The sequence below is a fragment of the Pieris rapae genome, chromosome 16 (genome assembly GCF_905147795.1).
Source record: "Pieris rapae chromosome 16, ilPieRapa1.1, whole genome shotgun sequence".
NCBI classification, from domain to species: domain Eukaryota; kingdom Metazoa; phylum Arthropoda; class Insecta; order Lepidoptera; family Pieridae; genus Pieris; species Pieris rapae.
In genome coordinates this window covers 632793-645781 of record NC_059524.1, presented here as the reverse complement: position 1 = coordinate 645781, position 12989 = coordinate 632793, and the positions used below count along the sequence as shown (strand labels likewise).

Genomic DNA, 12989 nt, shown 5'->3' with positions numbered 1-12989 from the left:
GAAAAGATTCTGACAACGCTCATAAAACTCTTGAGGCGTCCCCGAATCTTGACTTATAAGAGACAGATCGTTATATAAAGAGGTCTCATCACGGTGGTCTGCAATGTTATTTATTAAAGAATTACGTATGCTGATCCAATTTTCGGAAATTCCATTTGAGTTTAAAGTCCGCGCAGCAGGTCCAGTAACCTTATTGAGAATGCCATTAATAAGTGCTAAATTACTTAATTCATAACCCGGTTCCGCTGTTATACATTTCGCCACTAATTGATCACATAAATTAATAAACCTTGTAAGAACATTAGGGTTACCATCAAACTCGGGAACTAAACGTAAAGCCTTAAATATGTTGTCAACTAAAAGCTCCGACATATTTTCTGTTAAATTTCTACCTATATCAAATTCTAAATTTCTACGTATAATACCTAACCTAGGGGTCCGTGATTCTCTAGGATGGAAAATCTTGGTATAGGATTATAAAAAAAACTTAAAGGATAATTTGGCAAGTCTAGATAAAAACTAGGTACTCACCACATCTGGTTTCTTTGATAAATCGATGTCTTGATTTCCCTCTGGCTGCAGGCTCTTGTAGGTTTCCGAATTTGCCCGGTCCGCGATCGATTCACTGACTTTACGAACAAATCCTACCGACTGCGCCAATTACGAAGGCCACAGCCGAAGGTTCCAAAAAAAACCAAATGTTTTAAACTTATTTATTAAAATAAAAAAATTACAATTAAAATTATAATTAAAATTACAGCTAGTCAATCCGAAGTGAGGAAATTGAATGCTACATTATATAAAATAATAAAAGACACAAAGAGGCTATATTGATTACAAAGCACAACGTGAGGCACGTGTAGTTCTTATTATAAATTGCGACATAGCGATACTGCTGACATCGTGTAACCTCACGGACGTGTAATACTTAATAAATAATAAGTTGAAGTGCATATTCCATGGTATAGGACTTCGTAACAAGCTTGTATTAATATTAATATAAATAAATACAATACTATATGCTTTTTTATATTTTTTAAAGATAATCGCACCACTAATACAAATATGAGGAGCAAATGTAAAACATTACTGGAACCATTAAACTTGTTTTGAGCGATATTTGTATGTTTTTAATAATATTGAATTAAAGTTTAGACATATAGAAATAGTTATCAAATAAAACTATTTTTCTCGAGTTTCCTTTAGGCGTTTATGGTTTTTGAGGGTTTTTCGTCGCGGAAGACACATTTCATAATACTTTATGTAAAGTATCCTTGTGCTTATTTTGCGATTCGTCACCATTCTTAGAATTATTATTAAGAATACATTTGTATAGAATTACTTCATAATCTAGATGTATCAAACTCTATCAACAGATTATAAATGATTTAAAAAAATGCATTTAATTCGATTTTCTGTCTTTAATCGGCAGCTCATGAACGTCTTAGTCAGTATGCGGAGTTGGGTCACAATCGATTGTACGGATTTACACAAGAAAAAAAAACATATATACAAATACAATAGGCTTATCATACAGGTAAAAACAGATTTTATAATATATCTGTATTTCATTATGTCAACCACTTAGTAGTTTTATATGTGAAAATAACGACTTAAAAACAATTTTACCCTAACACAATAATAATAAAAGCCAAATCCAATCTTGACAAAAAATAATACAGTTTAGATTTTTAACATTTTATACTTTTTTCCTGCTAGTAGGATATGGGATCCTTTCAGTACCGTGGATCTGAACCCCTTCCCGGGCCTACTCCAGATTTTTCCAACGGACTCTATGGCTTTCATTCTCCATTTTTTGGGCCCCCTTCTTGTCCTTCTTGCCTTTGGTCCATTTCTTATAGTCCAACTATTATCTGTGTATCTTGCTTTATGCCACGCCTATTGCCTTTTCCGTTTTAAGGCATATGCCTCTAACATTAGCTTATCATTTATACTAAATATAATATTATACAACATTTTTTATCAATTCGCAGCTTTCCCATTATCTTAAACTAATCAATTTATTTGAATGTATGCAGAAAACAATTCTATAATTTTCATATTATCTTGATAAACTAATAGTATGCGGTATCATTCGTATAATATAAAAATGGCCTTTATCTTGGCCTTAGGATATATATCTGCTTTATCGTTATTATAACAGATTAATATAAAAAACCTGTTCCAGATATAGAAGCGAGCCAGGTATCTCTCATAAGGAAATAATTGTTTCTATGTTTGTAAAATTTTCATTAATATATCCCCTATTGATATTGAATTATGTTGAAGATTGTTTTAAATCGAATCAGTATTAGATTTATAGATATTATTCTGTTTATTTATTTATCTTTACAATATTAGTATAGATAAAAATACACAATACATATATAAAGACACAAACACCTTTTAATGACAATTTGATTCAATAATAACAGATTGTAAGTGACTATATGCTGTGGTGACATTACTCTGTTCAAACATAAGAATCGTGAGTAAGGACCTACAATGACTTGTCCGTTGTTCCTTCAATGAGTCAGGAATTTACAAATTTACTTGTTTTTTATTTTAAGTCAAAACCAACTTTAATAAAACGTAACAGCTAGATCGGAATGTTCTGAGTATTATTAGGTTTAGCAAAATATTACAAATTTGTTTATGTAAACATCCGCTATCAATGAAGGCCTAATAGGTTAATACCATGGTACCTACTCGGTTCGTAGCATAAAATATAAATATACAAAACTTCAGAGGTCGCCTTTATGATATTTTCCCCTTTTTATATCCGCGGTGGATATGCATTTGCACATCCCGTGATCCTGAATGTAGGAGAAGAATGTCGTGCTTGGTGAAGGGCTACCTTCTCGAATTCTACTAGAGGTACTGTCTTAAGAAACTTTTCGAAATCTCAGCAGAGGGCCTTGAGCAGCATTCTGCAAGTTGTCGCTCAAAGAATGGACGGTTCGATTCTCAAGCATTGGATCTCATCTCATGTTATGGCGTCGAACCGCTGTGCTAAGTAGTTTTAATTTATAATTAAAATATGGGATATGGTTGAACATAAATTTTTAATTAATGATATTTACTACTTTATCTTTATTAATGAATGAATAATTGACATGAAATTGAATCTGAATTATCATAATTGTGATTTTAATGTATTGTACTAACATAGCTATTAAGTAAATTGTTACTAACAAATAATTATGGAACCTTGTTTTCTGATAATAAATGAATATTATTATTATTATTATTAAACTTCGACACAGTTTATAAATATGTTTTGTTATATGAATACTAATCGAAAAACCTAAGCTTCCTAAACCAATTCATAAAGCTTTTAGTTCCGAGACGTTTGCTAGTTTCCTAAATTAATTATATTTCTTCCATGCTAAATTAAGTTAAATACTTTTCTCTACAAACTTTTGTTACTGTGTATACAAAGCAACAAAAATAACGATTCTGTCCACAGGAAAAAAAGAAATTTAAATAAAAACTTAAACAATTTAGAGTTTAGCTGCGTTGATTTATTGAAGATATCATGCATAAAATCTTGTTACTAAATATTTAAATCCATTTCACGGTTTCGGCTTACACGATTGAATTTAAAATATATACAATGGTAAAACCCATAGAGCCTTAAGATAAATACATAGTTTAGTATAATTCATGAATAATTTTGGCAATTTTTAAAAACTATTTATTTGTAATAATACAAATGAATAAATAAATGTATACATATATTGATATGAAATATACATGTATATATTACCACATTATTAGATCTTATACATATTATAATAAAATAAATAACTTTAAAAATAGTTGTTCGGTCTATCGCGAATGTCTTGCGATCTCTTCTAGGCAAACCTATAAAAAGCTTTAGTACTAGTATAACTACAAACTAATACTATTTCTAAACTAAATCTTAGGATAGGATTTGCGTAGAGATATGGGTTCACTCTGCATCTTGTATTAACCGTGGAGAGTGTTCTGAGGAGTTGTTTGAATACCTGCAACTAAGTTTTATCAATGCGATTCTACCTATATCACCTCGATGTCAGTCGTTGCATCTGAGCGTTTTTTAAGACAGGTTTTTTCGCGCACCACCACTATGTGGAACCAGCTACCAGTGTCGAACCCTTCCATCCTTCAAAAAAAGATCGTACAAACTCTTAAAAGGCCGGCAACACACTCGCGAGCCCTCTGGCATCGAAAGTGTCTGTGGGCGGTGGTATCATTATTAACAGGCTTTTTCCCCTTCTATATAAAAAAACTCAATTAAGGCCTACATACCTAAGTATTACATGCAACGGATACTTTACCATCTTATTTAAAAATGTCGTACAAATATATTTTCAAATGATTGCCACAACATTTCTCTTGTTCCGGTATTAAATTTATGTAAATTGAATTCCACGCAATGCCAACATCACTACTAACCGCAAGCACTTAAAGTTCAAGGTTAAAAAGCAGACGTAACTTCACCCTAGCCAATGATTAGTGATGCATAGCTAAAAAAATATAAAGATTTTCACCGCTTGTTGCTATATATTATATGTATATTTATTTATTGGATCCTTCATTACCAATGGCCTATGGTTAAAAAGATCTCGCTTGCAAACCTTAATAGAACAAAATTCAGAGTTTAAACATACTGCTAAGTAACTTCCATGTGTCACAAACGTATATTTTGACAAACGTCGTGTCTGTCTAAATCTTATCCTTAGACTATTTAGATTTGTTCACCTTATAGGATATATATAATCTGGCAAGTTACAGGCGGATGGAAGAATTCAATTTTTATTCTGAGTGAAACTGTTACTACATTTATGTAGTACTTTGAAAAAATGCTTCATTATTGCCCAAACGATGAATACGTTTGGGCCAGTTCAGCTATGTATAAAAGAATACAAAAATGATGAATTCAGAAAACTGAGGATTAACAGCATTTACCATGGAGAGTGTTCAGTGAAGTTGTTGGGACTAATATTTGTTTCGCTATCGCACGTAATGGCAGAATACAAAATACCATCCATTTCACCTCGACGTACACAACTTCTAAGTCGTTCCACAACTTCTTGAGGCAGTTTTTGTCCACTGAAGTAATTCCGAACAAATTTGACTTCGGATCCTTCATGTAAAGAGCGTAATCACTTCTTAAATGGCCGACAGCGCACTTGCGAGCCTTCAAGCAATGTGAATGTCCATGGGCGGCGGTATCACTTAACATCAGGTGTCTTCTACCCATTTGCCTATTACATAGCAAAACATTCATAACAAAGTGTTAATGTATCCTTTTCACAACATCTTTGAGTGACCTTAAATAAAACCCAAATTGTTTAACTGAACTGTATTTCAGAAAATTCCAGTTATTAATATGGGAAGTAATCAGTCTACCAGAGCCACGCATTTCCAACGTCCCCCAAATCCACAACCAGCACCGGTCCACGAAGAAGAGGTAGATGATAACCGAATCAGCATTTCAAATAAAATGGTATGATTATTTCTTATAGAATAAAAACTATGCCTTCTGTAGTTTAAAATTCCATACATTTTTGGCGTACAGGATTTGGGATTAGGATTAATCACCTAGTCGTACACTGCGCGATTAGTACTATCAAACGAGCATAAATCCGTGATACCAAAACCTAAAAAACATTCCCCCTAGTCCCAATTTCATATTCCCTAAAAATCTAATAAAAACTTCAAGTAGGTAGGTATGCATCACAAAATACAATCAAGTAATATAAATAGTAGAAAAAAATCTTGTATAAAGTACCCGTTAAGAATCCCAATGAATAAATTTACCTCGGAACCACTCAGGACATGAAGATTTCTTTAAAGGCAAACTAACTTAATTATGCATTTATATTTAACTAAAGCGCTTTCTTGCAATATTGGAAAATTACATTATTGTAAAGCAAAGAAAAAAATTATACATTTATATTATGTATTGTATCAGACTATGTTTTTTACCTACAGGTAGAACGTTTAGTAGAAGATGCGACACTGAATGGACCTGCGCACCCTACATCTCCAAATTCTACTTTTGGGGATTTTAAAGAAAAGATTTATATAGAAAAACTCAAGTGCCTGGATGACACGCATTCAGAACGGCTAGGGTATGTCTCATGTTTTGTCTTCTTCTTCTTCACAACTGAAGGTCGTACCTGTCTTGACTTGTCTTCACCTGCCGTTACTCCTCTCTACCCTGGCAAAATGGCCAAAGTAGCTGCGGTCCCCTTTGTAAATGATAGTTGACGGTCTTGGTGATGTTTTGCTGGTTGAGAATGGAGTTATTGTCATGTTTTATACAGTCATACAATAAAAAAGAAATACAATATATTAAAAGAATGTGAAGATTGGCATATGTTTTTAGACTTATGGTTAAACGGCACACATTATAATGTGTGTTTGTAACATTTATTAATTTCTGACACTGACTTATATGTTTGAACTGCCCGCGTGAATTTGACGCCAGATATGTATGTTCATTAATAATATTAGACTACTTGGTATAATATAGAAAGACGTTGTAAAGATATATATACTCGTATAGTATAAAACAAGCGATTTAATTAACATTAAGCTGGTTATGGACAAAACACTGCCGTGACCAATACTCACTTATTTTACTGAAACTAAAAGGGGCCAGACAACGAAGCGGGGCAGCCTCAGCAAGAAAGGCGAGATTTTCTTGTGAAAAATTCGAAGAATTTTTTTCCCTTTTTGAATGAAGACCGTCTTTATTCCTTGATGACGCCAACATCGTCCAATTCATACTTCGGAACTCAAAACCCGGTCGCAAAAGAAAACCCGATAGGCTAAGGCTGTGCTAATAGCATGGAGTTTTTCTCTTTCTTCTTGGACACGGGAAGTGGATAAATTGCGATGTGTACTTGAGTAGGCCCACAAGGAGCCGAATAGGCTTTGATGATGATGAAAGTAATTTAATATTAGCAAAAGGTTCCCGAGAGGGATAAGCCTGCAGATCCGCGAGACTGTCACATGCTTCAAAATTAATATTACACCTGTATCAGAATTTAAACACGCAATTAAATTATTATTCAGTAAACTTATTATCAATAAAAATAAGATGGTGTTTATAATTAACATTCCTGATCAATACGGACCTGCGCATAATCATTAAGACGTAAATAAAAGATTTAAACGTTCGTGATCTTCGTTTTGCGTCTATTTAATTCAAAGTTGTATATCTGTAAATATATAATCTGATTCCCTAGAATTTGCTTTTAAATTTTTGATTCTTAATGTATTATACAAACGCATCAAATATATGATTATAGTAAGATCATTTGGCTGTTGCGAACTTGAATTTTCGTTGTTTAACTTAGGATAATATTTATTTTAATAAGGGTACTTAACCGTTAAAGAATTCAGTTGACCTAGTGGCTGCAACGTGCGACTCTTATCTCTGAGGTCGTAGGTTCGATTCCCAGCTGTGCACCAATGGGCTTTCTTTCTATGTGCGCGTTTATCATTTGCTTGTACGATGAAGGAAACATCGACTTGCTTACGATCAAAAAAATGGACTGGTTGTGTGCTTGTGTGGCTGATGACCACAGATCTTGTATCGTGATAACAATTGCAGAAGTTAGTTTAGAGGTAAACGAACTCATTTTACTAATACCTCCATAAAAATAAGTGTTCGGTCTCAAATACATAATACGAACACCAAAGAAGTAACTGCTGGCAGTCATGCACTGCAATGCAAATCTCTATTTGTCTAGACTTGACGCCTTCATTTTTTGACGACGAGGATATAGAACGACTTGTGCGGGCTTAAATATTTGTATGGTAGTTATAAATGTCAGAGATAGTCTATGGAAAGAAAATTATCATACACGTCAGACTAATTTCAAGGAAGCCATTAAAGTTCCCGATAAAAATTCATTAAAATACGCTGCCGGATTCTTCCGCTTTCGGATTATCACGTAATTGAAAAATTAAATGCATAGGTACTAAATAACATTATCATCGCAATGATGTGTTTTTGTGAGGGAAATAATGCGCACACGGCGGTTTTTATAACTAGTTGATGCGTGTGACTTTGTTTAATGAGAATAACTATTTTTAACCGACTTAAAAAGAAACAAAAAGGGTTAGACGCCTATCTACAATGATACGTTTCGTCAGATTGAAAAAGTAAGGAAAATTAAACTTAGAATATTTTTTCTAGTCTAAAAACTGTTTAGACTATTTATACAGCCAGGAGATAAACTCCAAATGACACCAACCAAATTGGCATATTGATGAGTCAAATTCAAATCCGATAACATTGCCATAACTAGTCGCAGCTATTTGTCTAAAGTATGTCCAAAGATTTAAATTAACAAACAGACATTTAACACGTTTTCTGGAGTTTATCCTTAGCTACAAACAATAAACACGTTGTCAAGTCAGCCAATTACCAACGTGTATCGAACCCGGATCAAGATATACGATGGTTATTGAAATACCATTTATATTTATGGTTAAGTAAAAACTTGAACCATAACGCAATGATAAAAACAACAATTTATTATTGACTGTTCATTGTTTTACCTTATAGCGGAGTAGTTGATAAAAATAGTGCTAGGAAATTACGTGTACGAAGACTTCAATATTAATAATTGATTGGCTCTTATCATAGCTGGAGCGAAAATATATTTATCTTAATCTATATATATAATTACATACATATTACACTCTAAACGTATTTCGAGTGAATGTCCTTTTATTATTATCAATGAACTAAAAATAATCAGTGGCGCAACAATCTTCCTAGTTCTAGGCCTCACATTTCTGTTTTAAATTGATATATTGTCAATCTAATAGGCAAGTATAATAGGGATCGGTATCCTCTGCCGGACATATGACGTCGAATTTTAGGCCTAATGCAAGCCGGTTTCTCACGATGTTTTCCTTCACCGTTCGAGCGAATGTTAAAAACGCATATAGACTGACAGTCCTTGGCCGGGGATCGAACCTACGACCCCAGGGATGAGAGTCGCACGCCAAATGCACTAGGCCAACGCTGCTAGGCTCATAAGTTACATATTAGGAATATAAACATATTATATCTAGTTTCATTGGATTGTAAAAAAGCTTTAGGTCAACGCTGCTGCATGCGTGGGACATAGATAATATTTTTTTATCATCTAAATGAAATCTTGCCAATTGCATTTGTTATTTCATTCTTAGGTAACGAACGATCTTTATATCAAACAATCAACCGGAATAAAATATATTTTACGATACGTCTTAGATTACGAGTACGATTATCAATAAAGATTTCGTACTTAATTTCAGTGTTATTTTTAATTTTAAAACTAAAAAATTTGGTTTTAAAGGGAGTAACAAAATAACAGTTCTAGTATGTGACTGACAATTTTAACCGTATAAACTATAGGCAATTCTCGATAATTTGAAACCTTGCTTGAAAATTACTCGATAAATTGGACAAAAACAATGCTAATTGGTCCCCTCGGTAATTGGTAGCTGAAGGAATAGCTCACCAACATGCGATTATTTGACGTCCGAGCTTAAATACTGTATATAATTTGAAGCGTTTATTATACTGTCGTTTGTTTACATAAAATATGAGGAAGAAAACGAAGAAGAAACCGCAATTTCAGATATTAAACGAAGCAAGGAAAATTCATTAAATCTATTATATAGACGCAGTTCTCTCCACTATCAAAACTTCTTTGGACAATGATAGAAAGAATCACTCGCTTATTATAATTAGTATAATAAGTAACTTATAATTAAAAAAAATTACGGACTAATTATTGTAATTAATTGTTACTTAGTAACGTTAAATGACGAATGATCAAACTCTTATTTACTTAAGTCTCCTAATCCCCTCGTGGTTATGAAACAACTTGTTATTTTAAACTCAAATTAAAGTTTGAGTTTCAAATTATTGTTAACTTTTTTTAAGTGTCGATTTTTTTTACCAAAATATTAATTTTAGCTTAACAGTGGACGAAGTAAAAGCAATGACTAATCGTATAGAAATGCGTACATCGAATATGGTTAGCGTTGAGCCTGTTTGCGCTGATTACAAACAAATTGTTATAGACTGCTATAACAGTACAAGAACCCCATCTGAAGCAGTCGAGTGTTGGGATGCTGTCGGTTAGTTTATTTTTATTTTATTTGTCTCTAAAAGTAATCCAAACGAGAAATTTTAATTTTTTAGACGTTATTTTTTTTAATTTTAATGTATCTGTGGTCATAGATCAGACAATGATGAGCACATTCATTTATATATTGCATTTATCATATTCTGAACTATGGCCAAGTATATATGCTTAAACTGTGTTATCAGGTGCCTTCAGTCAATGCGTGCAAGAAGCAGGCGCGGAGCGCTTGCGTGCACGTACCGAACGCGATGCTCGCGATCAAGAACGACGCTCGCGTCACGTGGCACATGCAAGGGTGCACGCGCTTAAGGAACTTTCGGGCGCTCATGGCGATTCCCCTACTTATGAACGATGACATTCGATTTACATAATTTAAATTAAAAAAGAGTATGAAGCTATCTTTGTGTTGAAGACAGTTAGGGTACCTTCGGACGGTATTTAATTCGAATGTAAATGTTTAAAGAACTTTATTTCTCATTACAAAACAGAAATATTTTATTTACATGAGAAACTTAATATTAATATGTATATATTATATACGAGCGAGATACACGTCGCCATTAGCCGTAACAATTTTAGTCAGCTATGTTCATTCTAACATGCATCTTTAATGCCTTTTTGAATTTGTCAAACACTCCAATATTACGAATTTGAGATGGTAATTGGTTAAATAATTGCACACCTTCATACCTAATAGATTTCTTCAAATAATTTGTACGCGGCTTCGGTAAGATAAGCAAACTCGCTCGACGAGTATTGCGTGTCGTTGTGTGTTTGATTTTTTTAAACGACAAGCAACTATGGATTGAGTTATTTAAAAATTTTTTTATCAAGATACAGGTGCTATATACATACAGTTGTTTAATTGTCATAATTTTGGTTTCTTGGTAGATTTTATTAGTCGATGTTAAAAAATTGTATCTAAATAATGATTTTATTAATTTATTTTGTAGTGTTTGCAAGTTAGAAATTATGTTTTTACATGCCGTACCCCATATTTCAATTAGATATATGAAATGTGGCTTGACTAAACAATTATAAATTAAATGACGTACGGATTGAGGAATACATTTTGATATTGACCAAAATCTGCCTATAAGTGATTTTAGTTTGGTAATTATGTGTGATATATGAAAGTTCCACTTTAAATATGTATCTATTCTAAGACCCAGATATTTTTCCCATTTTTTGTTAGTGATTTCAACGTCTTGAACTTTTAACGGTTGAAACATAGGAATGATTTTATTTTTTGCTCTGAATATTACATAAGATGTTTTTGAGTTATTTATGGTTAGCAGATTTTGTTGAAACCAAGAATATAGAGAATTTAGGTCTGACTGAGCTCGAGCAACCATAGTCTGGATATTTATACCGAAATAAAATAAGCAGGTGTCATCAGCGTAGAGAGTGATTTGGCCATGTAAACCGAGCTCGTGAATGTTATTAATATATATTAAAAATAACAGTGGACCTAGTATAGACCCTTGTGGGACGCCGCATGTAACTGGTATTTCTGAGCTTTGAGCATTACCTATTTTGACTATCTGGGTTCTGTTTGATAGATAAGATTTGAATAATTTTAGCGCACAACCTTTTATTCCTATACGATCTAATTTTTTAAGCAATAGATTGTGGCTTACGGTATCAAACGCTTTTTTCAAATCTATAAAGACACCCAGCGCCATTTTTTTAGAGTCAATGTTTTCCTTTATATGACTGATAAGATCAACTGTGGCTGATAAAGTGCTGCTTTTTGATCTAAAACCATATTGGCGTTTAAAAATAAAATTGTTAGTTTGTAAGTATGTATCAAGTCTTGAATAAATAATTTTTTCTAATATTTTTGAAATTGAAGGTAGAATGGATATTGGTCTGTAATTGCCGGGGTCAGTTTTACTGCCTGATTTATAAATAGGAGTAACTTTGGCTTTCTTTAGAGAATCCGGAAATTCACCTTTATGCAGCAGCTTATTAAAGCAGATCGAGAGATATTCAGAGAGATCATTGATAATGCATTTTATGGTTTTAGTATTGATTCCATCTATTCCAGTACTGCAATTTGTGTCTAGTGTTTTTATTATATTTGTTATTTCAAGTGTTGTGCATGGAGTGAAGTTAGATAATTCAGCATTAAGACTTTGAGGAAGTGCTAGTGTAAAATTAGTGTGAAATTGTGTTGGTATTTCATTAGCTAGTTTCAGCCCTATGGTAGAAAAGTATGTATTAAAAGCTGCACAAATATCGGTTGTTTGAGTTAACTCTTTGGTGTCTATTATAAGTTTTGAAGGTGTGCAATCTTTGTTCAATTTGTTACTAGCCAATTTATTTATTAGACTCCACATTTTTTTTGGGTTATTAGCGTATTTAACAAATTCGTTGGAGAAGTAATTATCTTTAGTTTCCTTTATCTTTCTTTTGACCTCGTCTCTTGCAGTAGTATATTGTGCTTGAACAACTATATTTGTAGGATCTTTTTTCAGTTCAGCCCATAATTGGTTTCTATAATTAATTGCATTAATAGCTTCTCCATTTATCCAATCTTTCTGAGGTGGATTAAGTATCTTTTTCTTCACTTGTTTACATTTCCTTACACAGTCCTTAATGGTCTCTTCTAGTAGAGAATAATCAAGTGTTGCTATATCTAAATTGTAGGTCTTGAATAATTTGTAAAATCTTGAATAATCAATGGCTTCATATTCAGAATATATCAATTGTGGGGCTTTGGATTTTTTTAATTCAATATAAAGTTGCCTATGGTCAGACATTCCAGTCTCAATAAATGCCATATGAAAACAGTCATCTCTTAGATTTGTACATACGTGGTCGATTATTGATTTT

At 32.8% G+C, this 12989-nt stretch overlaps 1 protein-coding gene across 1 annotated transcript; it reads left to right on the top strand.

Moving 5' to 3' along the window:
- The first annotated feature begins 5363 nt into the window (after positions 1-5363).
- On the top strand, positions 5364-10595 carry LOC110991748. Its single transcript, XM_022257229.2, has 4 exons — positions 5364-5494; positions 5983-6122; positions 9980-10143; positions 10337-10595. Exons 1-4 carry the CDS (start codon positions 5378-5380, stop codon positions 10504-10506), a joined length of 591 nt encoding a protein of 196 aa, XP_022112921.1. The 5' UTR covers positions 5364-5377; the 3' UTR covers positions 10507-10595.
- Positions 10596-12989: the final 2394 nt, after the last annotated feature.

Bases quoted from the DNA above. Each gene is read 5' to 3' on its own strand.
- LOC110991748 (XM_022257229.2), top strand. From the start codon at position 5,378: ATGGGAAGTAATCAGTCTACCAGAGCCACGCATTTCCAACGTCCCCCA. The intron at 5,495-5,982 runs GTATGATTATTT...TTTTACCTACAG, and splicing joins TCAGCATTTCAAATAAAATG to GTAGAACGTTTAGTAGAAGA. The intron at 6,123-9,979 runs GTATGTCTCATG...TATTAATTTTAG, and splicing joins ACGCATTCAGAACGGCTAGG to CTTAACAGTGGACGAAGTAA.